Here is a 27,623-nt window from a genome sequence, read left to right as displayed (position 1 = left end):
CAGGACCATTTGCTTTATCTCGTGACATCACTGTTCAATGTCAGTCTTCCTGATGTCCATGAGTTCTGGCTTCCAGTAACTCACAGGTTGTGACTGCTTTGCTAATGATGGCCACAAATGTCACTGTCACCCAGAACATCTAGGGAAAATATGAGTAGAAATGGGTTTTCTGGTTGTGTTCAGTTCATCGTTTGAAACTTTTAGTGTGAACAAAGAGCAGCGCATCTTCTAAGCACATCTTCTGGTGGGGCTGCTTTCGAGGCTTACAAAAAGCTAGATTAGATCATAGATCTGCTGCCGGGCACTTGGCTCACACTCAGTGTGTTAATTCCCTTGCTCTTTTCACTACCACCCAGAAAGAGGGCGTGTTTATATTTTTAAAGAATTGAAGGGTGGAAACGAAACTGAGCTGGAGCCGTTGCAGCAGGCCCCTGGTGGAGCTTCTGTGAGAAGTGCCTTTGTCACACAGGCCAACACACAGAGAGGGCCATGGAGAGCATCCTCCCATCCAGGATGAAGACAACGGTCAAGCCCCAAATGAGGTTAACTGTAATAAACTTCAGAATCCCCAGCTAAGCAGGAGCACAGTCAAGCTGTAGAGAGATCCTTGTCTGTACAGTGGCAGCCAGGGTGGAGTGGATTGACATCTACCACCTGTGGCTACAGGAAGAAACTGAGGACAGCCCTACAAGGACAACCAGCCCAACATTCCCTTACTCTGTACAGAGGCTCTTGTTACTATAGTTACAAGGTTAGAGGGACTGTGATATCACCCTGTGGTAGAGCTAGAGTACTCACCAAGCTAGCACACAGGGTCCCAGAGAGTCAGAGAGAGAGAGAGACGGATGGATGGATAGATGGATGGATGGATGGATGGATGGGCTGGCGGGCAGGCAGGCAGGCAGGCAAGCTACCTTTAAGGAGGAAAAGTTCATTTAGGTGCCTAAGAGGAGCTATGAAGGTGCTGAGTTATTTTCTTACATGAAGTCTGTTTTAGTGGGAAAATTCAAATGGAAATGTTTAATATTCAAATAAGATGACTAAAGCTAAACAAAGCTACTTCTACCATTTCCTGGTCTCAAGGTTGTCCCAGAAACAGCTCTAGTGATTGGAGAAGCTGATCTTCAGGAAGGGAGAGGAGCTGAGGAGGCAGAGTGAACTGGGCTGAGAGCTCCACCACCCCCATCAAGGGGTTGCTGCCGGGCAGTAGGTTAGGTGTTATATACCCAGGCTCCTCTCATGTTCAGTCCTCTGTAAGATGGTTCTAGAAATTGGTCTGTTGGTTACAAAACGTCCATCACTGATCTGTAGAGTCTTCGAGCTTTTTTGCCCCAGCCATCACCTCCTTGCCTTCACACATGCACTGATTAGCATTACAAGTCAAAGTGACTAATTGCTCTTTGTCCAATAACTTGATATGTATGTATTCTGTGCCATATGTCCTCTGTTAAATGATCTAGCACAGGACATTTCTCTTACTTTTTGCTAGTGTATGTTGATTATAAAAAAATAATGAATTCCATTGTGATGTTTTCTCACATGCATATAATTTTCTTTTATTATATTCACCCTTCCTCCCCTCTACTGTCCTCACCCCTTCTAGCCCTTTCCTCTTCCCAAATTAGGACAGAAAGCTGTTTCAGTGAACACCTGCTATGCCTCTGGTCTCTGCAGGCACACACACGCACACAGACCCACAGAGAGAGACACACACACAGACACACACACAGACCCACAGAGAGAGAGACACACACACAGACCCCCACACACACACAGACCCACAGAGAGAGAGACACACACACACACACACACACACACACAGACCCACAGAGAGAAGACACACACGACCCCCACACACACACAGACACACACCGACCCACACACGCACACAGACCCACAGAGAGAGAGACACACACACAGACACACACACAGACCCACAGAGAGAGAGACACACACACAGACCCCCCACACACACAGACACACACACAGACCCACACACGCACACAGACCCACAGAGAGAGACACACACAGCACACACACAGACCCACACACGCACACAGACCCACACACGCACACAGACCCACAGAGAGAGAGACACACACACAGACACACACACAGACCCACAGAGAGAGAGATACATACACAGACACACACACAGACCCACAGAGAGAGAGACACACACACAGACCCACACACGCACACAGACCCACAGAGAGAGAGACACACACACAGACACACACACAGACCCACAGAGAGAGAGATACATACACAGACACACACACACCCACAGAGACCCCCCCCACACACAGACCCACACACGCACACAGACCCACAGAGAGAGAGACACATACACAGACCCACCCCCACACACAGACCCACAGAGAGACATACGAAGACACACACACACACACACAGAGAGACAGACACACACACATAGATACAGACACACAGAGACAAACACACACACACACACACACACACACACACACACGTTCCTAATTTTAAAAAAAATCTTACAGTTTAGTAACATGCCTCCAAATCACACAACTTGCAAAATGACACAGCAGAATAAAAATCCAGGCATTGCCTCTAGATACTTGTTGAGTGAGTGAATGAGAACAGGAGAGGGAAGGAGGTGGGACAGAAGGGGAGCTTGAAAACCAGTGAGGACCCGGATGAAAGTGTGCTTTAAGTTGTGCGGGCACCGCAGGCAGGAGGAAGGAGTTGGTTCTGTGGGTCAGGGCGGATCTCCCCCCTTCCTCCCAAGGGCATCCCTTCTGCAACTGCCCTGTCTCTGAAGCATCGGGAGTTTTTCTCGTGTCAGTGTATGATCAGCGTATGAACATGCCGAAGTACTTCTCATCCTTAAAACAATAATAAAAACACATTGCCACCCTTACCCCACTCTCCTTCCAACTGTCTCTGTCTCCCTTTATAGCAAAGCAGTCTTCATTCTGACTCTACTCCATCCTTGCTTCCTCCTAAACTCAGTGGACTCTGAGTTGAACACCCGCAAACCCACCCCTCACCATACACATGCCCCCACCCACGCCCACTAGTGAAACAGCTTCCAGGGAGGTCAGCAGTGGCCTGCATGTTACCCAGTTCAGTGCTCAGCCCAGGTCTCACCTGACCAGCCAACCCTGTGTTTGACACCACAGGGACATCATGCTCTCTCCTGAATTTTGTTTTGTTGTTGTTCTTTGAGACAGGGTCTCACTGTTTTTCTCAGACTGGCATCAAACTTGTGTCAGTCCTGCCTCAGCCTCCTGGGATTCTAGGCTTGAGCTACCTTGCCTGTCTCCTGATTAGTTTTCTGTTTCCAGCTACTGTGCCATGCCACGCCCACGCTTCTGGTTGTCTCCCAAATGTTGATCTTCCCAATGCACATGCCTGTTGAAAAGTAGCAATTCTCCCATCTGGACACGAGCCAGGTGCTCAGCCTGCCTTTGCCACCTTACTTTCCTCACAGTGCTTGTACGGTGCTCACAAAGACCCCCCAGATGTTGACTCTTCTGCAATGCACACGTCAGTCAGTGCAGCAGCCCTCTTTTGGGATTGAAAGCAAACACGAGCCAGGTGCTCAGCATCTGGATGAGAAGTCTGCCTGCCTCAGCCACCTTCTGTGTCTTATAGTACTTGTGTGGGGTTTGAGAAGATGGCCAGCCCTCCGTTCCCCATCCTCGCCTGGTCCCAGGGATCTGAGTTCCCACTGCATCGGAGGCTAAGGATGGGATTTTCCATCCCTTTGCTCCCTTGGCATCCTCCATGACAGCCTCTGACTCCAGATGTAGCCCTTCCTTCCATTCACTGCCCAATACTTGGCCTGGTTCCCTAATCTCAGCCCTTCTGAGCAAAGTGGGGGTGTGGAAGTTGGGTTTTCTTTTGGGCTCCGGTTTGGTCATCTGGTTTTCCTCTGAAGAGCATGCGGTTTATACTCTTCACCCCAGGGACTTGTTAGTCACGTTTGCAGCACAATGGGTACTCTTAGTGGGTGAAATGCTGTGTCTTCCACAGTGAAAGGCCAGCTGCAGATGCAGAGTAGGAGAAGAACAAGGGCAGAATGATTTGATCAGACATCTGGGGGCCTCCTGGCATTTGGAGTGAGTGCCTAGAGGAACTAACTATTCTGGCCTGAGGGAGCAGGCGACCATTAATCTTAGTGGGTTTGACCGCTGTCTGCCCCAGAGGTCCCAGCCTGCTGTATGACTCAGAACCCTCAACACTCCCCCTATTCTTCTCTCACTGGGACATTCGGGAGGCCCTTTCAAAGGCCTTTTAATTTGGTAATAATTGACGTGCCCTGCAATTTGCAGGCTTGCTTTCTAAATGATTGGTTGGCATTCATCATCCCGATGCTTGACCACCTTGCACACCTAGGAAAAGCAGATTCCTGCCTGCCCTGCCTGTCTCCTGCTGCTCTTCACTCCATCTGGCCAGCAGGCTCTCCTCTCCAACTCTAGCCTAGATGCTCTGGGCTGTCCGATAGCCCTCCTTCTTGCACCTACCAAGAGCTGAGAGCATGAACTAGGGAGAGGAAAGATACGGCCAGAGGCCCGTCTGTTGATCATTTCCTTCTACAATGCACTGTTATGAATGGCAACCACCATCTGCCTTCCAACTTCTCTGTAAACGTTCTGGAATTCAGAAAGACCATAGACACTCCATATAAGTCAGACAACCCTGAGGGTAAGGGTTTTGGAGACATGGCATGAAGGCCACAGCACTGTGTACATACTTTCAAAGAGTGGGGTGAGGCCTTCTTGACCCTCATTTCTAACCGTATCCGGCCATGTCAACTGCTCCTGCTGGTGCTGGGCTCCAGGCCAGCTTGTATGATCATGTTGCTGGTAGTGTCACGTCAGTACTCCTGACGAGGACAAATGAAGCTGCCCAGTCTTGGGCCTGGCTCTTCATCTTTCTGAACCCCAAGAGTCTATTTGTGATGCTCAGCACCCACTCCCAGGGCTGCTGAGAGGAGGAGTTGTTAGTCACTGTACTTCATCCAGAAGGTTCCAGTAAGTTCCGTAATTGCACTGACGTCTATATTTCATTTCCAAAGTACAGTTGTTTACATAGGAAAATACAGTTTTTCTCCTGTTAGAACCTTTAAGTTTGTTTTGTTTATCAAATACAATTTCAGCCCCTCACTTTGCATTTGCATCTCATTTGCATCTCATTGGTAGGAAAGGCTTAAAAATGTTGATCTCTAAAATTCTGTGTATACTTAACAAGCAGTCTCTTACATAAGGCCCCGGACTAGACCTCCATGGGTGAATTGGACTTGTCACCCGGAGGATGATGCATCAACATTCCTGGCTGTCCAGCAGAGACACACACCCACACTTCAGTCCCTGCAGGGGCCATGCTGAGGGCCAGCTTGCTATCGAGCCACACCCAGGGAAGCAGCTGGCCCCAGAGAATTTCCCAGTGTGTGTGGGGCGGCAAGGTTGGGAATCAAAGCTGGCAGGTGACACAGCTGGCAGGGCCTGCCGTGCCGGTGTTCACTGGGTCATTGACTGACAATGTCCTGATGTCCAGACTGCATGGGGCAGGACTGTGGTGGAGGGCTGTGACTCTGGCCACACACCGAACACAGCAGGATGTGGAAACCTGATGTTGTAGGGTGATACAGTGATGGTCACACGGCAAAGGCAAGGCCAGAACACAACCATCCAGACAGTGCTTACGTTCTACCCTATAGCTTCCTGAGATTGCCTTGTCTCCAGATCATAGTGAAGGGAGGCCGTTGGCATTATTTTGGTTCTCACAATAATTACAGCAGTCTTTGTGTGCCCATCTCTGCAAAGTGAGGGCAGAGGTCTGATCTCAAGAATCTGTACTGTAGTGAGAGACAGTTCTCCTGCGGCAGAGCAGTGCAGCCGGGAGTGGGTATAGGATAAGGATGGTGGGTAGGGAGACTGTCAGAGCAGGGAGGCAGGCAGCTCAGTTTGTGGGCCAGGAAATCACTCCTGTACAGTCCACATCTGAGTTTAGTTTTGAAGGGCCAGGCATTCTCCACAAAGAGGACCAGAAAAATTCTGAACTGCAGAGGCGAGCACGCTCCATTGAAAGTCAGTCAGGGGATTCATCGGTAGCTAGACACAGCAAATGTGTGTCTGTGGCTATGTTCAGACCACTGAGAATGGTCCCCACTGGGTGGATGGTAGGGAGTGGGGGTGGAGGGGAGAAAAGCAGAGGAGACTGGGCATATAGGGACGGGCCAGGAAGACGTGAGGGCCAGTGCTTCTGAACGTGTCAAAGTCTTAGCAGCCTTGTCCAGCAGAGCCCCAGGCATTGCTGCATTGATGATCAGGCTTACTACAAAGAATCTGTTAAGCCAAGGGTACTCCTTTTGTGGAGGCCATTGAGGAGCCTTTTTTATTGTGCTGTCTAATTCTCTTAGGAACTTGGTGGTGAATTGATAATCTACCCACTGCTCTGGGCCCAGAAAGTTCTGACCTTCCTTCTCTCCCATAGGCCTGCCGAGCTAGCCACCAAGTACGCAAACTTTTCAGAAGGAGCTTGCAAACCTGGCTACGCTTCAGCCCTGATGACCGCCATCTTCCCCAGGTATGTGATCCTGTCCTGCGATGGACAGTGTGGGCTGCGTCTCAACATCTGAGGGAAAAAGACTGCTGTGTGTCCTCTCCTTTGTCCAGTGGCGTCAGGAGAAGGACTCTGCTTTTCCTGGTTCACCCCACCCACTCCGCTTTTGCCACGGTCTACTCCCACCTGGCCTTAGAGGACAGAGAGGAGAGAGAGATCTGCATGCCTGGACCTGGAAGCCAGGTGTCCAAAGCCACTGGGCAAAGCATTGACACTTCTGGTCCTGGGATCACTGGTTTAACCAAGCTGGGTCCCACTGGTTGGCATCAGGGAGACATATCCAAATAAAGCATGAATGAGGAATGCTTCCCGGAACTGTCTAGATGTTAGCACCTTCCCTCTTGTCCACTTTGCATTCTGGGGTGCCTGTTCTTCCTGGTTTCAGGCTTGCCAAAAGAATCTGTGCCTATCAAATGCCATTATCGGGAATAGGGGCCGATGAGCTGAAATTGTTTTGTCTTGTCTGGGAGCTCCAGACCTCAGGTGAAGAAAGGGCTTCTGGACATCAAGATGTAGCACTCAGCCTGCTGGAATGCTGGTGGGGGGGGGGGCAGCTGTGCTTTCTGAGGGAAGAACTTGCTTCCCATCCTTAGGAGCTCAGGGTACATAATATGCTTTTACCAAGGGATTGCTGAGAAGCAGCTGGTTCCAATCCCACTTAGATCCCTATGAAAAGCAGGGGCTAGAGTAGCTGATGTCCAGATTGGTTCTTAGTCTGGGCTCTGCCTTCTGAACTGACTCCCACTACTTGCGTCCTCTAGCCATTACTGAATCCCTCCAAAGTGTGAGGCTCTGTCTTCTCTCTTCTTGCATAAGCTGTACCCACTAGCTAGATGCTTGTGAGTTTTCCTTGACCAGGACGCAGGTTTCTTCTACTATTCTAATTAAAAGTAATATAAGTCTATGGTGCATGTGTGTGTGCTTGTGTGCATGTGTGGTGGGGGTGTGGCTCTCCATTTCTACCCCAGAGACAGACACTGTCATCATACATAAAAATGTATTTTATTGTACTCCTAAAAGTTATGTTAGTGATTATTGCATTACTCGAATATATGGCTTCACCCCCTTTTTTTTCAGATATTTTCATTTATTTGGGGATGCTGAGGGCCAAACCCAATGTCTGTTTTTAAACTATCTGCTCAACATCCCTTATCTCTTTTTTCCTTTCTTTCTTTCTTTCTTTTTTCTTTTTTTTTTTTTTTTTTTTTTTTTGAAAAGGTCTTACTATGTAGCCCTGGCTAGACTGGAGCCTGCTGTATAGACCAGGCTGGCCTTGAACTCACAGAGATTCACTTGCCTTTGCCTCCACGTGCTAAAACCCATATCATTTTTAACATATTGCATGTTTGGAATATTTGTTGAAGTTTAATTTGTGTACAATAAAGTTTGCCCTTTAGTGTCATTCTGAACTTTGACACATTCAGCTATGTGAACACAGCAATCAGTAGCACATACCCATCTCCCTGAGATTCCCCCATGTTGGTTTTTGATGAGCTTCTCTTCACCATCAGCCTCAGGCAACAACTAACCTACTTTCTATCCCTGCAGTGTTTCTAGAATGTCTTGTGAATGGGATCTGAGTGTGTAGCTCTTTGAGGGAGTTTCTCACATTTGGTATGATGTAGACATAGTCCATGCATCCATCTGTTGTATATACCAGCTATTTGCTCCTTTCAGTTGCTGAATAGTATTCCATAACAGAGCTATAACGCTTCTGTTCTCTCAGAAGTCAAAGACATGTAAGGTAATTCCAGTTTGAGGTGTTGGACATGGCTTAAGGGGAGGGAGAAAGCCATTAAAACACAAAGTGTGGGTTTTGTATGAATGTTCACCTTCCAGAGTGAATACCTAGAAGTGTGATGGCTGGGTCCAATGTCATATATGCGGCTCACTTGTAAACATTGCCACACTGTCTTTCAGTGTGATTGTACCAATTTTCTGTCCCACCAGCTGTAACTGACAGTCCCAGCTGCTGAACATCCTCCTCTGGCTGGGCTGGGAGGGGATGGGAAGCAGTGGGTAGGGGTTGTTATCTTTCAATGACTTTACAGGGCAGGTATTTTTAATATTGATGGAGTACAACTCATCACCTTTTTTTTCTTTTATGTATTGAACTTTGTGTGTTGCATCTAAGAAATATTCTCAAACACAAGGTCAGAAAGTTTTTTTTTTTTTAATCTTGTTTTCATCTAGAATTGTTATGGGTTTAGCTCTTGAATTTAAGTCTCTGACATGTTCAGAGTTCTTATTTGTATATAGTGGCATGTAAGAGCTTCGGATTTCCTTATTTGCATATATAGGTGTCTATTGGTTCCAAAATGGTGTTGGCAACCCCCACAACACACATATGCCATACACATACATGTGCACACACATATGCACATACACACACACACACACTCATGCACAGATGCACACACGTATACCTTGATTTTATTGAATTATTGACAATCAGCTGACATGCGTTGCTATTTTACTGATCTTTGGCTGTCCTTGTGCTAATGTCACACACAATTGCACAGTCGTGTCTTCTGTTACTAAAGGCAGTTTTTTTCCCCATCCTTTCCAGTATAGTAGCCTCTCCTTTTTACTTTATCCTACTTACTGTCATGGTGTGATGTGGTAGGGTATGCCACAGCATGTATGTGGAGGTCAGAGGAAACCTTGGGAGTAGATTCTCTCCTTCCACCTTATGTGGGTTCTGGGAATTGATTCCATGTTCTCACACTTTGCAGCAAACTCTTTGACCCACTAAGCCATCTCCATCTCGCTGGCCCTGGTGTCGCTTACTCTTTTTTTTTTTTCTTGCTTTGCTAAGTGGACTCTTCAGATTGATATTAAATAATATGATTATTACATTGCTAGCAGTTTGATCAGCTCATCCCTAGGGGATGTGGAATAGATGTGGCTGAAACTTTCTGTTCTTTAATCACGTGATTGGTCCACTTGAAGTCAGCCCCCATTCTGAGGCTCTCCGGGCATCCACCAACAGTCTCTTCATTAGATATTCCTGTCACCCCCAAAATTCCAAGGAACTTGGAGTTCTATGTCAGATGTTCCTGTCACTCAGAAAATTACAAAAGTCTTAGGAACTCTGGGTCAGGAATATGCACCAAAGACCAAATATTAGACCAGAAGACCCCCAATATCATAGCAAAGATCCAAATATTAAAGCAAGAGACCACTAATATCATAGCAGAAAATTTCCCAATATCAGATCAGAAGACCCCAAAATACCATAGCAGAAAACCCCAGTATTGGAGCAGAAGGCCCCCAGTATTGCAGTAGAAGAACCCTACTATTAGACCATTATTAGAACCCTACTATTAGAATATTAGACTATTAGACCTCAGTATTGGAGCAGAAGACCCCCAGTATTGGAACAGAAGACCTCCAGTATTGGAGTAGACAAACCCCAGCATTGGAGTAGAAGACCCCCAGCATTGGAGTAGAAGATCCCCAGATATAGAGTAGAAGGCTCCCCAAAAGCATGAGAGTAGGAGAACTTCCAGGGAAGAGGGGTTCATCAGGAGTGGGATACGGAGGAGAGAAAGAGTTATCTGGATGTGAAATGACCAAAGTACAATGTATACACATCTGAAATGTAATTAGAAACACACTTTAAAATAAAGGGAAAATATCCCTCTAGTGTTGTTATCTTAAAGTTTTTAGGAACAAGGGACAGAGACCTAAAAAGGAAAATAAAGTTACAGATACATACTTTTTTCTAACTTCCCTTAATGACTTTTCTTTAATTAGTGAGCTCTTTGAAAGTGTTGCTTGAGTTCTAGTTGTCTGAGAGTGTTGTGTGTAATCACAATATACTTAATATGGTTTTTATACTTTTAAATGATTGAGATCTGAGTTATGAGGCAAAATCTGGTCCATCTTGGTGAATGCTTTTGAGAAGAGAGTATTTGCTATTGCTGGATACTCAAAAGTGACATCTGATGAGCCAGGTTGATAGTGTTTGTCAAGCTGCCACGTCTTTACTGGCTTTCTATCCACTTAATTCTGACAGAGTATTGAAATCGGCATTCATCAGTTTTTACTCCACTCACTTTGAAGCTGTTCTTTGGTTCTTACACACTATGGTTATCATATCACCTCTGTAGGTGTCTAGATTCTGTTATTATTTTGAAATGTTTCTTTTTCACTAGTAATAATCCTTGTGAAGTTTTCCTGTATAATGTCAATCATTATAACTGTTCCACTTGATTAAAATTAGCTTTATTGACTCCTTTGCCCCATCCATATATGTATGAAGGAGTATACGTTTGCTGCTCTTGAGCTGTTGCCTGTATGGTGGGCCAACCGTTCATCCTTGCTTTTAATCTACTGGTGTCTTTGTGTCTTCATACTTAAGATGGGTTTCTTGTAGATAGCACACAGCTAAGTCTTGCTTTTTAATAAAATATTACCGTGTCTGCCTTTTATTGGAATGCTTCTAAAATTATATGCCATCTATAAAATTATATAAGTCACCGATATGGTTGTGCCTAAATCTGCTATATTACCATTAGGTCCTGTTTATCTCTTTTCATGCCTTCTTTTGAATTAATTGCATACTATTATTTTATTTTACCCTCACTGTTGGTTTAATTAGCTGTATTAGTTTTGTTTTTAATGGATGGTTTGGATTTCATAAGGTACACTTTTAATTTATAATTATTTTCAAATACCATTCATGTAGAATATAACAATTTTATGTAACATTTTTCCATTCTTTGTGCTGTTTTATCATGCATTTTACATCTATTTATCCATCTATCATAAAGCCACAGTATTGTTTCATTAATTCTTCTTGACACACACATATACACATAACTTTAAAAATAAAATTCTTTGTGGGGCGGTGGTGGCACACGCCTTTAATCCCAGTACTCAGGAGGCAGGCAGATCTCTGTGAATTCGAGACCAGCCTGGTCTACAAGAGCTAGTTCCAGGACACCCTCCAAAACCACAGAGAAACTCTGTCTTTAAAATAATAATAATATAAAATTAAATAAAAACAGAAAAATTGGCTAGAAACAAAAAATAATAATAAAAATAAAATTAATAATATACTGTATACAAAGAACTCTTAAAATTTTTCAGCTACTTGGTTTTAAAATAGACAAAAATACACCTATATTACGCACCTTTCAAAGAAATATCTGCAATGGCCAAGAAGCATATGAAAAGATGCTCAGTGTGGCTAATTAGAAAGATGCAAAGCAGAAGCACAAGACAGCACCTTATACCCAAAGCTACTGTCTGAAAAACAGAAGACAGCAAGCGCTTGTAAGGGGTAGAGAAATTAGGATGCTGTGTACTGTTGGGGATGGTGCAGCTACTGTGGGAAACTGTGTGGTCATTCCTAAGGTCATTAGAATAGAATTAGCATGGGGTCCAACAATCAATCTGGATGCAGAGCCAGAGTAACCACATCAGGGACTCAGGAATCTGTATACCCCAGGTCATACAGTCATTGTTCATAATTGCCTAAAGCTGCAAGCAACCCAGGTGCCCATCAGCAGGTGAAGGGAGAAAGTAAAACCGGTTCAGACAGTGAAGTGTTTTCAGTAGGGAAAGGAAGCAGCCATGACTCACTGCAGTGTGAACCCCTGAAGATGTTACACCCAATGCAAAAAGCCAGTCACAAAGGGACAGTTGCTGGTGATTCCAGTAACACAATAAACACATATTTCTATCTTCTGAGCCTCTTTTAACTTAGTGTGTGTGCACATGCATACCTGTGCCTGTGCACAAATGTTAGTGTGTGTAGCAGATTTGGTGGCATATGAACTCCTTCAGTTTAACTGAAAAAGTCTTTATTACACTTGTGTAGCAGATTTGGTGGCATATGAACTCCTTCAGTTTAACTGAAAAAGTCTTTATTACACTTGTGGCTCCAAAGATTTACCTGGCTGAGTAACAACTCTTCCCACACTGCCTTGTAGGACTTTAAAACAGCTCCATTTTCTTTTCTTGTTCTTTTTCTTTTTCTTTTTTCTTTTTGTTCAAGACAGTGTTTCTTTGTGTAGCACTGGCTGTCCTGGAACTCTTCTCTGTAGACCAGGTTGGTCCTCAGCTCAACAGAGATCCACCTGCCTCTGCCTCCCGAGAGCTAGGACTAAAGGTGAGCATTGTCACCACCCTGCTCAGCTCCATATCTTTTTGTCACCACTGCACATGGCTTTATTGAATTACTTAACAAGCGCTTGTTTAGCGGCTGACTATTTTCTTTACCGAAAGCTTGCATAATTTCTTGTCTTCTGTGTTCTTTCACAGAAGCGTTTGCATTTTCTTCTGCTGCCTTTTTGGGGTTTTCTCTTTGTTGGTGATATCCATTATGGGGCTCCACCTTCTTAGGATGTCCTGTATGCTCATTTGGCTGGGGTCTAGGGGTTCATAATTTTGTTTTGTCTGATTTTTTGCTTTTGTAATATCTATAACTAAGTTTAAACTACATTATTCATAATTGTCAAAAGGTAGAAACAATCTAAGAACACATTTTGTATGTATATATATATTTTTAAAATATCATGTTTTTAATTTCTGTGAGTTCCTTTAGGTCTTTTTGTCTTCTATCTCGTTCTTTTTTTATGTCCACGTTTATGTTTTATTTTTATTTTATGTGTTTTGCCTGCATGCATGTCTGTGTGAGGCTGTTAGAAACCCTGGAACTGGAGTTACAGACACAGTTGTTAGTGGTTGTGTGGCTGTTGGGAATTGAACCTGGGTTCTCTAGAAGAGCAGCCAATGTTCTTAACCACTGAGCCATCTCTCCAGCCCTGTGTCCGTGGTTGGGTTTTGTTGTTTGTTTTTCTGCTTAATGAACATGTTTGTAGTAGCTGTGTGGTGGCCTGAATAAGAATGACTCCCATAGGATCATATTTAAATGCTTGGTACCCAGTTTGTGGAACTGTTTAGGGAAAATTAGAAGGTATGGCTTTATTAGAGGAGGTGTGTCACTGGAAGTGAGCTTTGGGGTTTCAAAAATCCATGCCATGCCCAGTAGTTCTTAGTGTTTCTCTCTCTCTCTCTCTCTCTCTCTCTCTCTCTCTCTCTCTCCTGTTTGTGGGTCAGATGTAAGCTCTTAGCTCCTGTTACAGCACAGTGCTTGCCTGCCTGCCACGCCCCCTGCCCTGATGGTCATGAGTTCTAACTCTTTGAAACAGTAAACCTGAAATAAACTCTTCCTTCTGTAAGTTGCCTTGGTCATGGTGTCTTCTCACAATAATAGAAAAGAAACCAAGGCAATCTGCTTTAACATTCTTGTCTGCTGATTCTGGAACTGTTTCCATTGATGTATATTTTTCTGATTCTTCACCTGGCAATTTTTATTGGACATAATAGGTTTTTACACTTTTCTGTTCTGGATTTTGTTGTATTCCTTTGAAAGGCACTAGATTTTGGTGCATTTAGTTAAGTTACTTGCAAACAGAAGGAACCCTTTAGACTTGTTTTAACAGTGTTAGGCAAGTCTTGAGCAGTCTCCTAGAGCCATTTATCCCTCTGATGCAGTACCCTTCTGAGAATACTGCCCAAAGACTCCTGTGTTAGCAAGTAATTCCACTCTTGCTGATGTGTTCCCACTCTGCTGTATGTGAATAGAAGCAGCTCCTAGTGTGGTATGATTTTTATTTATTTATTTATTTATTTATTTATTTATTTATTTGCTTTTACTTCTTCCTAGTTGCTCTTAGCCCCTGAGTCTCCTCGTGTGTACTCAGATCAGTACTTGGCCAAAGATTTGGGAGATGTCTTTTGCAGATCTTCAGAGCTCTCCGTGTGGCTCTCTCATCTGAAGCAGTCTGTCCTGTGAATTATAGGCTCTGTAGCCTTCCTAAATGATGATGTGTTTGCTCACCTTGGAAAGACCTCCAAGCTCTGCTGAGATCCCATCCTCACTGCAGGTTGAACGCTGTCCCTGTGCAGTGACCTAGGCTCTATGGGGCTCAACTTATTTCTTTCTGAAGACCATTGTTTCATGTATTTTTCTAATTATTAAGTTTGGAATATAGAACTTGTCCCTGTATTCCATGATAGCTAGAAGCAAATGTCCTCTCATTCTGTCTGTCTTTCTGTTTGCTTTGAAACAGGATCTCATGTAGCAAGGCTGGTCTTGAACTCATATGTAGCTGGGGCTGGCCTTGAACTCATGCCACCATGCCAGACTCCTCTCATCTTTTCTTAACGTAACATTCCATTGGGTAGGTGTTCTGTATTTTAATTAAGTAGTTCCTTTTTGATAGTTTCAAATGTCACTCTTCAAAATACCATATGAATAACCTTTTTTGTACATCATTTCTCCCACATTCGAGATGATGTAGAATAAAGTGCTATATCCAGATCAAACATTGTAAGCATTTTGAATTTTGCAAGTTATCTGCAAGTTGTCTTCTGTAGTGGCTTTTAAATTTTGCCTACACATGTGTTAGTTTCTGATGACACTTTCTGTTTTAGTTACTTGTCCTGTTTCTGTGTCGAAATATCCTTTAAAAAGCAGCTTAAGGATGGAGGGCTTATGCTGCTTTACAATTGGAGAGGAGGATACAACTGGGCACTTCCGGGAAGACCTGTGGGAGAGAGCATGGTGGGAAGGCGTGGCTGGGACAGTGTGGCAGCTGGAATGCAAGGTGCTGGTCACATTGCATCTGCAGTCAGGAACCAGAACAGTAGATGTTAGCCTTGGCACCCTTTCTCCTCTCTGTCTGGTCCAGTCTATGGAATTTTATCATTCATTCAGAGTGGGTCTTCACACCTCAGTTAACCTAATCTAAATACACCCCCCCACACACACACACAGACACATACACACACACAGAAACACACAGACACACACAGACACACACACACACACACACACAGAAACACACACACAGACACACACACAGACACATACACACACACAGAAACACACACAGAAACACACAGACACACACACACAGAGACGCCCTGAGATTTGTTCCCACAGTGATCCTGAATCCCCTAGAGTTGACAGTCCAGATTAACCATCATGAGTGCCATTAATCCTGGCACAGGCAGAGGCAGTCAGATCCCTGGGAGTTTGAGGCCAGCCTTATCTACTGGATGAGTTCCAGGGTTGCAGAGTGAAATTCAATCTCAAACAGGAAAAAAAAAAAAGCACCACACCTTCTTTTTATTTTTCTTCTGTTACCTTTAATTTTATAACTTCTACTTAAATTATTAATCTACCTATTTTGGGTTTTGGTGTTAGGAATGGGGTTGGAGCCTAGGTTTCTTTCTATGTGAGTAACTAATATTTCTTTTTTGGTTTTTCTAGACAGGGTTTCTCTGTGGCTTTGGAGCCTGTCCTGGAACTAGCTCTTGTAGACCAGGCTGGTGTCGAACTCACAGAGATCTGCCTGCCTCTGCCCCCTGAGTGCTGTGACTGACTAAAGGCATGCACCACCAACACCTGGCTATAACTAATATTTCTTGATACTTTGACCAAGAACACTATACAAATGTAAGGTTTGGGTTTACATTATAGCATCAGTACTTTTTTTTTTAATTGAGCAATACATTGGGTGTGTAGCTCTTTTTGTTTGTTTGTTTTTCAAGACAGTGTTTCTTTCTGTAGCTTTGAAACCTGTCCTGGAACTTGTTCTGTTACCCAGGCTGGCCTCAAACCTGCCTCTGCCTCCCAAGTGCTATGATCAAAGGCGTGTGCCACCACCACCTGGCTAGCTAGCATCAGTATTTTTTTTTAAGGTATAGAAGCAGTTTTACTTTATAAAAAACCTATAAAAAAAAAAAAGTCAACTTTACAAAGATGATTGGTTTTATAAGTGTAATTTGCTTTTATCGGTGTAAATTAGTTTTAAATATAAAGAAACTGAACACATACATCAAATTGTGCCTTTGTTCACTAATCTAAGCACACTTTCAACAAGTCCATACAAAGGAAAATACATATGTGCAAAACACCCAAATAACAATCCATGTTAACCCTCACTTTCCAGGACCATAATTTTTATGAGTATCCTGGAAAATAGAGAAAAATACCAATTCACATGCTTAGATGTGCATGCAAATCCCAGAATCCAACTCGGCGTGTAGAAATGGAACATTGGTGCTTACATGCATGAATGTAAACACACAACATGGTCCAAAACAGAAATCACTGAAATACAACAACGTGACATTTTCACCAGTGAGGATGATTCAGCAGTAAACACAGACATTAAGATTCACAAAATATCTGTGTTCTGGGTAATAAAAGTGAAGGAGCCAGGCAGGAAAGCCACCCACCCTGCTGCCAATGAAATTCTCCTGTTGAAAATGCAAAGATGGCTGCAAAGGCTTAATAGAGTAGGGCCATTAACAGTGGCTTTTAGAATAAAGATTATATGAAAATGAAGTTACTGAAAGCAGAGAAACAGTCTGTAAATGAAAAATGAGTCGGATTCCTTTTCCTTTGAAGACCCTGCTGCAGGTTTGTTCTACTCTGGCTCATGACTTTGAGACCCTAAACTCAAGCTGCTGCTGCTGTTTCCAGAGCTGGTATCAGACGTCTTAGACGTCTTAGTCTCCACCACCCCGCTTTCGGACTCCTGTGTGACCCAAAGGAAACTTGGAAACCCAAAGACACCAGATTGTGGGATCATAGCTGGGCCAAGGGAACCTTCTTGGCTAGCAATAGTGATATTATGTAGCCTACAACTTTCATAAAGGTATTTTTGATACGGGCTGTTGCACTGCAAACATCTAGAGATACACTGAACTTTTACTTCTAGCACTGTCTTCGTGGTGGTGGCCTCTGCCTTCACAGAGAGCAGTTCTGCGTCCCAGCCCCGTGCTGGCTGTATTATGTGTTCTCCATCTGTTTCAGATAGCTGTCAGCTTCGCTGCAAGTGTGTTCTTTTTCGTTGTTATCTGTTTGTTTCTTTTGGGTCTCTCTATGTAGTCCTGGCTGCCTTGGAACTCTCTGTGTAGGCCAGGTTGGCCTCAACTGCAATTGTATTCTTGATAGATACATTCCCCCATGTGCCTTGAATGAGGAATGCACCTGTCATTTGTTGCATAGCCACAGTCCCCAGCATAAAGAGGTCCAGACTGGAAATACAAGTTCAAACCTAGTTGTGGTCTCTTCTGTAGAATCAAATTAACCCAGTGTCAATCCAAGAATCAGGTTGAAATACAGGATCTATCAACTATCAAGCATCATCTCCTTTTTCCTCATTGTTTTTCATTGAAAGTAGATTTTTTTTTTCATACAATGTGTTCTGATTATGATTTCCTCTCCCACAACTCCTCCCAGATCTTCCCTGCCTCCTCTCCCACCCAGATCCATGTCGTTTCTTTCTCTTATTAGAAAACAGACATCTAAAAAATAAAAATAGCCGGGCAGTGGTGGCACATGCCTTTAATCCCAGCATTTGGGCAGCAGAGGCAGGCAGAATAGGACAAAACAAACAAACATACAAAGAAAACAAGCAAAAATAAGAAAGAGCCAAAGAAAAAGCATAAGAAATGCATATAGTCACCAGGCACACATGTTTACACACACACACACACACACACACACACACACACAGAAATCCCATAAAAAAACACAAAATCAGAAACTGTAATACATACCCAAAAGACCTGTAAAGTCAAGAAGGAAAAACAAAACAAACAAACAAAAAAACGCTTCAAAAATTCCACTGAATTAATTTTGTGTTGGCAGTCTACTTCTCCTGGGCATGGGGCCTGCCATTGAGAGTGGTTTGTATGTCCAGTGAAACTTAGTGGAAGAAAACTAATTTTTCCTTTGTGAGCATTTGTCAGTTGGAGATAGCTTCTGGATTAGAGATGGGAGCTTGTTCCCAATTTTCCTCTCAGTGCTGGGCGCCCATCTGGCTTAGACTCATGCAATCCCTGTGCATGCCGCCACAGTGTCTGTGAGTTTATATGTGCATCGGTCCTGCTGTGTTTAGAGGCCTGGTTTCCTCCGTGTCCTCCACCCGCTCTGGCTCTTACTGCCTTTCCTCTGACTCTTACTGCCTTTCCTCTTCCTCTTCCACAGGGTTCCCTGAGCCCTGAAGGAAGGGATTTGGTAGAAACATCTCATTTAGGGCTGAGTGTTCCAGATTCTGCACTTTGCTGCAGAAGGAAGCTTCTTCGGATTATCTCTTTATAGTCTTATAGCCTTTGAACTTCATTTTAAGCGGTCTATAGATATTATAGGAATGTCACAGCACCCATGGTGCAGAAGACCCACCATCTTCAACAACCCACCAAAACTGAAAGGTAGCTGAAAGGTAAAAAGCATCAGTATTTCCACAGAAAAGATGTGTGTGTGTGTGTGTGTGTGTGTGTGTGTGTGTGTGTGTGTGTGTGTCTGTCTGTCTGTCTGTCTATGTCTATGTGTGTATGTATGCATGTGTGTCTGTAGGGTGTGAGTTGTTGGCATAGTGCTATCTTACACTCTCTTAGTGGAGAGCTGTGGAAGGAAAATGATTCCAGTGCCTTGCAGTGCATACTGCATTGGAAAGACATGAGTGTTGGACAATGTCCTCCAGTCCTTGAGGCTTCCTCACATAATAGACTGTGTGAACTTGGAGAAGTCTGATCATTGCTACCCATATTAGTCAAGACAATGAGAGCAGATGACATCTCCTGAGGCTATATAAATATTAGGTCATTCCAGTAAGTTGGACATTAAGCAAATGAATTCCATTTGCCAGTGACTTTCATTATAAGTAGGTGAGTTTGGGGTTTTTGTTGTTGTTTTGTTTATTTTGCTATGTGGGAAATGCACATCTCAGAGTAGATCATAATAAGTACTTTAAATATTGTTTTAAATAGAGGTTTTCAACCTGTGGGTTGTGACCCCTTTGGGGGTTACATATCAGCCATTTACATTACAATTTATAACAGTAGCAAAATTACAGTCATGAAGTAGCAATGAAATAATTTTATGGTTGGGGTCACAACAACATGAGGAGCTGTCTTAAAGGGTCACAGCATTAGGAAGGTTGAGAACCACTGTAGGAAAAAAATTATAATTTATTTGAATGTGTCATTCAGAATCATAGTTGATATTACACATTCCTGGAAATCCTTTATTTATACATGTAACTATTTTTATTTATTTATTCATTTAATTTTTATGTGTGCTGGTATTTGGCCTGCATGCATGTCTGTGTGATGGAGTTACAGACAGTTGTGAGCTGCTGTGTGGGTGCTGGGAATTGAACCCAGGTCCTCTGGAAGAACAGCCAGTGCTCTTAACCATGAGCCATCTCTCTAGCCCATGAGTAGCTCTTTTGCATAGTTGTAGAAGATATGATTAAATTTGGGTATCACACCTTTTACAAATGTATTATTTATATATGTGTTGGTGTGTTTGCCCCAGGAGGCTAGAAGGATATCAGTTGCCTGAAGTTGAAGATCCAGGCAGTTACTAGCTGCTTCATGTAGGTGCTGGAAATCAAATTCAGGTCCTCTGCAAGAGCATCATGTGTTTTTTTTAACCACCGAGCTATTTCTCCAGCCTGAGTACCAGGCCTTTTATTTGGTGGCCAGTTTGGCCTTTCAGTATTGACTGTCATCCCCAGGCAAAGAGTGAAAGCCTCAGCCACCAATAGCCCTGTGCTAAGAGTTTTTCCTATTTCTCTGTTTTAATCTTCTTGACAACTTTATGACTTAGATTTTATTATTAGTCCAGTTTTGATATGAAGAAATGGAGATACAGAGAAGTCAAGGAATTTGAAGTCACAAAGATCAGAAAGGATGGAAGCTGTTTAGTTTTCTCTCCTCTCTCTCCCTCCTCTCTTTCTCTTATCTACCTACCTGCCTACCTACCTACCTACCTACCTACCTATCTATCTATCTATCTATCTATCTATCTATCTGTGTGTTTTAAACAGGACTCATTCTATAACCCATGTTATTCTGAACTTCACTATGTGGCTCAGGCAGGTCTTGAACTCATGACAGTCCTTCTACCTTATCCTCTTAAGTGCTTGCTACAAGTCATAGGCTTGAACCATCACTTCTGGGTTTTGAATCAAAGTATTCTGGCTGCAGAGCCTACATGCCTAGCATCTGACCCCCTGTCACAGCTGGGGATGGATGGCTAGTGGGCAGGGTACAGATGTCAGGCAGATGTTGCTGATGGCTGCTGAGGCAATTGTGAAGTTATGCCCCTTTATGCAGCTCTGCAGGACACACTTTGCTTTAGAAAGTGTGCTGCGATTCCTGGACTGCAAAGCCTTGGTCCACGCTGTCTGCATTCCCTAGAGTACAAGGGTGGCTATCCAGACCTCGAAGAGTTCTCTGAGTCAGGAAGACTGGAGGCAACATAGTCCCTGTTGCCTGTTTTAGGACCCTTGCGTGAGAAGGTGTAGGAGGCCTGTTGCACTGCCCTGGGGGCTTTGAAAGCTTGTGGGCTCATAGCCAGGGTAGCTGAGTAGCTGGTATCCCCACATTCCAGAGCACTTTCCTCTCTCCCCTTCAGAGAAGGATCCTGAGACTTTTATCTCTACAAGTCCCAGGAGGTGTGGAAAGATGAACAGCTTAGACTCTCCCTCCCATACTATAAATCACAGAAAGTAGAGTCTTCCTCCCCATTTGAGTAGAATCTCTATGCTTCCAGGAAGATGCCCAGCCTCCCCTTACCCTGCCAGGAGTGATAAGGACTTCCTGTTTGTCCCGTCTTGCTAACTCTGAATCCGTGCTGTACAGTCTCTGTCTCACACCGTTTTCCTTTAAGTGCTCCTGTCCAGATCATCGGAAAGCCCTCATTGACGAATGCACCAGGCAGCTGGCCTGCTCTTTTCTCTGTGGCTCTTCCCCCTGCTTGTGACTCTCGGAGGGAGGCGGCCCTACAGAAAACACTCTCTGGCCCTGTTGGCATTCGGCACAGCCCTCCTCTTTTGTCACCCCATTGCATCAGCTAAAGTATTTGGGGCCCTCCTCTGCTCTCGCCCCATTGCATCAGCTAATCCAAAGGATCAGCTCCATTTGGATGACTCAGGTCTTCTCAAACCCAGCGTCCCCCGAATTTCAAATACACTGAATGAGATCACGGCACAGATTTCAGGAAATGACACTGCTGTCCACTTTCACCCAAGCAAAACCTCTGGAGTCTTTCCCCTTCCCCACATGAGTATCTAAGCAGCCTGGAGTTCCAGCCCTTCCCAAAGCTTGGAAATCTCTTCTCTGAAGTCAGCCCCTCCCCCTCACCAGATCCTCCAGCCTCTCCCCCTGCTGGGGAACCTGGGCCTTCGTTCTGTCGTTGCTCTACTGTGTTCTGGTTTCTTCTATGCTTCAGTGGCCTCAGACTGTCATTGTTTACTCCTTGGTTTCTTCTACAAGGTTCCATTCAGTTTTCAAGGTGCCAGAGACACACCCCCTACTACAGACAGTCAGCCATATGCATGGAAAGTCACAGTTTTAGGGACCCACTCCAAGCCATCCACAATGCTGAACACTGTCCTGGACCTCAACCTCTAGACAGCAACCCTACTGTAAGCTCTCTTAGGCCCATTTTATAGATGGGAAAAGCTGTAACTTGCCCGAGACTACAGTAGCACAGAGCGGGGACCAAACTCAAGAGCCCCATTCTATACTTTTATTTTTGGGGCTCTGAACTTTGCACCTTTGGGGGGGTGCAAGCTGTTTTTGTTTGGAGGGTGTGTTAAGTGTTTTTGTCAGTCTCCCTCTGCAGCAAAGCCCTTGGGTTCTGGGCTTCCCTCTGAAAAGAGCAGGGACACAGAGTCCAGACTCCTGCGGAGTGCAGGAAGATGCTTCAGGGACTGACACACTATGCCTGTCCTTGACCTGGACTTCCGCTTGAACTACCAACTGTGTCTGGTTGGCTTCTTGACCATCCACTTTCCCCCTGTCCCCTGGATGTTCTTCAGCATTGCAAACCCATCCACTTTCTGGTTTTAAACTAACTTTCCCCTTGTAGTAGGTCATTTGCCCTCTGTTACCCGTCAAGGAACTCACCTCACCTGGACCCCAAAGCTACCTTCCATCTCTTTCCTCCTTGCTGCTTTCCAGCCTTCACAGGTGGGGCTTTAGTGGATGGCCAGAATTGTGGGAGTTTTGTCTGGTTTGTGGGTTTTGGGGGGTGGGTGGGGGATGGGGTAGCCCTCTTTTCTTAGAGGCCTAGAGACCCATACAGCTTTGCACGGTTCCTGCTGTTGACCCACTGTGGACGCTGTCTGGTTGTGAATTTGTGTGCTAGGTCTGCCTTGTGACTGGTCCCAAAGCATCAGAGAGCTCTTCTCCTGCTCAGGGTAGGGCCTGAAGTTTTCCAGCTTGCCCTCTGGTAACTTCCACCCTAAGATAAGGCAGGCAGCAGCCTCAGCAGAGTGCCCCAGGCTGGCTATCAGTCACCCTGGAGTCCGTGGTGTATCACAGGATGAAAAGTTATGTGAACCGGTCTGCATCACAATTTTCTACAGACTGTGAGGAACTTTTGCAGCAACTAGAGAGAGTTTATACTGATGAATCTAATAATTCTGAGATGGGGCTTACATTTCCCATGGGTATTTAATTTCCTTAGTGGTTCCTTTTGGTTGTATTTTGTACGGTTACATTCTGGGACAGAAGTGAAGTGTGTAAAGCAAAAACAGTTGTTCCTTCACAGACACTGGGAAGGGGGCAGGGCTGGTGTGCCTCACCCTTCAGAACCTGCCTTAACTGGCAGCACGACCTGTAGTAGGGCTCAGGAAGGCATTGCACAGAGACACTTAGCATGGCTTGGACACCCTGAAAAGGCCATCAACCGTTAAGCCAGAGTGAGGAGAGGTTGGTTTGTAACTGAGCTGTGATAGGAAGTTTGGGGCTTCAGTAGGAAGTGGGGGGAGGGCAGCTGCTTTAGCAGCACTGCACAGCCCCCGGTGCGAGCAGGCAGGCTGCATTCCTGTGGTATTTGAAGACTGATCTCGTCAGATTAGCAGCTTTGCTTGTTTTGGTTGGGGTACAAGATCCCCACGTGGGGAGCTCAGCAGCTCTGCCTGAGTGTGTCGCCCTGCTCCCAAACTGTGCTGGCCAGCCGCTGGGGTGCCTCAAAGAGAGAGGGCTCAGATCTCAGTCCCACCTCTGTCCTTGGTGTGGAAAGCAGACTGCCTGACTGACCACCTTCCCTGCTCATCTGCTCCCAGAGAAAAAAAGTCCCTGTGTGACTGTCTTCCACAAATGGCCAGAGCTAGAAGAGACAACCCTGACTTAGGCCCCAGATCTCCCAGCAGCCATGCTAACCTATCCTGGAAATTCTCTCCTCTGCTCTGCTCTGCCTGATAACACAGAGCCCGGTCTCAGCAAGTAAGGGAGCTAGGCTTAGTGGCTCACGTCTATAATTCTAGCACTTGAGAGACTGAGGCAGGGGGATTGATAAAAGTTCAAGGCCAGCCTGGGCTACATAGTGAATGCCAGGCCAACCTGAGCTACAGTCTCAGAACTTTATCAAAAAGCCAAACAAATAAGAAGCAGTGAGAGGGTAGCCTCTGATAGGGAAGACACCTGCCTGACCCCTGACCCCTGGCCCCTGACCCCTGACCACACAGCATCATGAAGGCACAGGGTCAAGCCTGCTATCAGCTTGTGGCATCTTTATGATTCTGGTGGTGGAACAGACCCATCGTCCTCTCCGCTCCCTACCTCAGCTCTAGGGGATCAGATAGGATTTCCTTTAGCCAGACAACTTGACATAGCTGGAAGACAGATATTGTCACTCTGCTGCTCAGCCTCTAGATAGAACATCTGGGCCCAGGGCCAGCTGTGGCGCTCACCCCAAGAAGCAGATACCCAAATGGATCAGGAGCACCAATTGGTAAGCCATCTCTATGGTGCCTGATTAGGGCTAGTTAGTGCCTCATGTTGCCATTGGCTCTGTCGTTTGCCTCTGAGGTAACTGTGGGCGCAGAGCTTCTGACCAAGTGAAAGGCCGTTGTCACTTCAGTCTCCATCACTCCGTCCACTCCCACGCACACCACCAGGATCAGCCAGGTTTAAATGTAAGACTTTGTTCAGTGTATGTTCCCGCTCATGTGCTGCTGGCCAGCACCTGTCCATGCCTGTGAACCCCGATAGCCGGTGAAGTTGTCTCCATTTCTCCCCTGCCCTGGAGGCAGGAGGCAAGGAGAATGCCCACCATTAGCTCATTGGGTACCTTGAGGAAAAGAAACAGTGATCTTGGCCCTCAGTGGCTGCTTCTGGTGACTCTGCCAGCTCTGCTTGTCACCTGTCTTCCCAGAGAGAATGAAGAAGATCCCAGACCATGGGATGCCATCCATGCCCAGCACTGAGGCTTGGGGAAGGCTGTCAGGGAGGTCAGGCTCCTACCAGCTCTGTCTACAGCTGCCGCACAAAAAACTCATTGTTTTGCAGTCTGGGTCTCAGATTGTCAGGGAAGAACTTGGGTCCCAGGGTCTACAGGCACCAAGCAGAGCTGTCTGCACAGGAGGAAGAGAGGGTCAGCCTGGCTATGTCATCTCTGGCCCAGTCCCTCACACAGGGACTCAACACAGGAGAAATTTACCACCTGCAGAAGGAAAGGAAAGACCAGTGAGTCTTGGCCACAGCATCCCAGAGCCAGCCTCTGTGAGCAGTGGTCATTTTGTCCAGTCATTAGCTTGGAGGTTGGATATTCAAATTGGGGATCTGAGTTACAACAATTATAGATACTATATTATCTCCAGCTGGAGAATGCCCACACCTGCCCCCTTCCTCCCCCACAAAAAAAAAAAAAAAAAAAAAAAAAAAAGGCTTGTTAACTACTGGCTACATCTCAGACCTTTTCTGAGGGTATATGGGTTTGCAGAGGCAGGGGATCGGCAGCCGAGCAGAGGTGATCTGGCCATGCTCAGATTGTCATCTCTTGGCACTGTAACAAAGCCGGTCGGGATGGGGGAAGGGTGTCTCTGCCCCATGACCTCACCATGGGGTCATTGATCTTTGTGGGTAGAACCATGCCAGTACCCTGGCCAGGCTCACAGTAATTCATTATTTTGTCCTAGCAAAGACAAAATGCAGCCGGGGGCTCGGCTTTCTCAGTCCACACAGGGGGAAAGTGATGAGGGTTTGGAGCTAGGCAAACCTGGATTTCAGTGCAGCTTCTCCACTTACCTACTTCTGTGACCTGTGCAGTTTCTTAGTCAAGCTGAACTTCAGCCTCCTGCATGAGTGGGGACAATAGTCCCTACCACCTGGGGGTTGTCACCACTAACTGTAGCCTGGGGCCTGGCCCGCAAACAGGGGTAGGGAGTGCTGTTGGTGCCCTGGCCTTACCCCTGCCTGTCTCCACTCTCCATACACCTCCCCATAATATCTTCTGTCCAGGAGCTGTCGGGACTTGTGCAGACTATACATACAAACCTGGTGATTGGCATTTGTTGATACAGGAATGCCACACATAGCAGGAAAGTGGCTGTTGGCATCTTCAGCCACACAGGATGCAACTGATAACTTATAATTTAGTTTAGTTATTTTTTTTTAAGCCTTTCGACCATCTGACAGAGCTGTCAGAGCACCAGAGAATGATGTCTCTGGGTACCTAACCTCGGGCACTGCCATTAAAAAAAAAAAAAAAGCCTCTTTTGTACCTGTATGTGTGTGTGCCATTCCTTGGCAGGGACTACCTCCCAGCCTTGGCCCTAAGAGCCACTGCTGTACTTTAACAAGCAGCTCCTGTGTTGATGGAACCAAGCACTACAGTGTCTTCTGGCAGAACTGCTTGCTACATACTGCTCCCCTTGGTTGGGGGAATGAGGAGAGCGGGCTGGGTGAAGCCAGCACTCGGCTTGGTACACGGTCCACACACATGCTACCTACCAACAAGGGTCACTTCGTGGTCTCTGCCTTTACAACTCTACCTCGGATGTCACCTGGTCTGTGACGCTTTTCTCATCCTAGGGCTTCCATAGGTCTTTGAACATTTCTTTCTGTAAAGTTTTGAAGTCCCTTCCTGGGACCTCACTCATTCTCGTCCAACTTTCATCTTTAATTTACCTTGCATCAGCACTTAACTGACTGATCTGGCTCACTTTCCAGTCCCCCTTTCCCATCCTGCCACTGTGCTCCTCACACCTGGCTAGGGCCTGGTGAAGCAGATGCGAGGAAGCATCCTAACAGTCTACCTGTGCACTCTGCCACGTCCAGGCTGCTGCACCTCAGAGCCCAACATTCTAGGCTTCTTGTTCATCGACACCACCAGCATCAAGAGTGGGGAGAGGCTAAAGTGACATTATGTATTATGTTCTACACCATTCTTTCCTCAGACATTTAGCTTAATATCCTTGTTCAGTGGCTCAAACATATCTTTAGGATTTATTTATTTAGGGAGGGGCACATGTGTGTGGGCTCATGTGAAACTCAGAGGGCAACTTGAGAGGCAGGTCTCGACATCCCCTACATGGGTCCTGGGGATCAAACTCAGTTCACGAGGTTTGGCTATAGGCACTTTACCCCATGTGCCGTCTTCACAGCCCAGAGTGCATTTTTTATTGAACGCCAGGAACTGCACTAGACACTGGAAAGATAATTTTGAGAAATTCAGCAACATCTGGGGGAAGTAACTGAAATTGTGTCTCAGGGTTCTGACGACATTCATATAAGGTGGGAGCTCAGCTGAGCCCCCCTCCCTGGCTCTGGAATGACTGCTGAGGGGGCCTGGAGAGACCTCATCCCTGCCCAGGCTAGAAGCTGATACCCAGTAGCTCTGCAGGCTGTGTTAGGAACCAAAGGATGACGGCTTTGGAGCCTCAGAAAAACCAGCTTGTGGGTGACATGGTGCAGACCGGGATTACAGACGCAGGCTCACCTGAAGAGACACATCCTCTGAGCTGCTCTCAGCAGCATGCTCACCCAAGTCAAGCCCAAACCAAAGGCTGTTGACATTTCCTCTGGACAAGCCAGGAAAAGCTTCAGACCATAAAGAAGGAAAAATGAAGCCAGGTATGGTGACTCGTGTCTGTAATCTCGACATTTAAGAGGCTGAGGCAGGAGGATTGCCAGGAGTTCAAGGCCAGCCAGTGCTACATAGAAAGACCCTCTCTGAAAAT

General features: G+C 45.5%; 1 protein-coding gene across 3 annotated transcripts in view; it reads left to right on the top strand.

The window, feature by feature from the left end:
* St3gal3 (ST3 beta-galactoside alpha-2,3-sialyltransferase 3) overlaps positions 1 to 27,623 on the top strand; it is a 208,338-nt gene that overhangs the window by 120,410 nt on the left and 60,305 nt on the right. For all 3 annotated transcript variants that reach the window (XM_051188605.1, XM_051188604.1, XM_051188603.1), the window contains one exon: positions 6,481 to 6,573. In XM_051188605.1, coding sequence (XP_051044562.1) covers positions 6,554 to 6,573 — 20 coding nt within the window. In that variant the 5' untranslated portion in view covers positions 6,481 to 6,553. The remainder of the gene's footprint in view (positions 1 to 6,480; positions 6,574 to 27,623) is intronic.

Source organism: Phodopus roborovskii, unplaced genomic scaffold (genome assembly GCF_943737965.1).
Source record: "Phodopus roborovskii unplaced genomic scaffold, PHOROB, whole genome shotgun sequence".
NCBI classification, from domain to species: Eukaryota; Metazoa; Chordata; class Mammalia; order Rodentia; family Cricetidae; genus Phodopus; species Phodopus roborovskii.
Note: the sequence above shows the minus strand (reverse complement) of the source record. Positions and strands in the feature narration are given on the sequence as shown.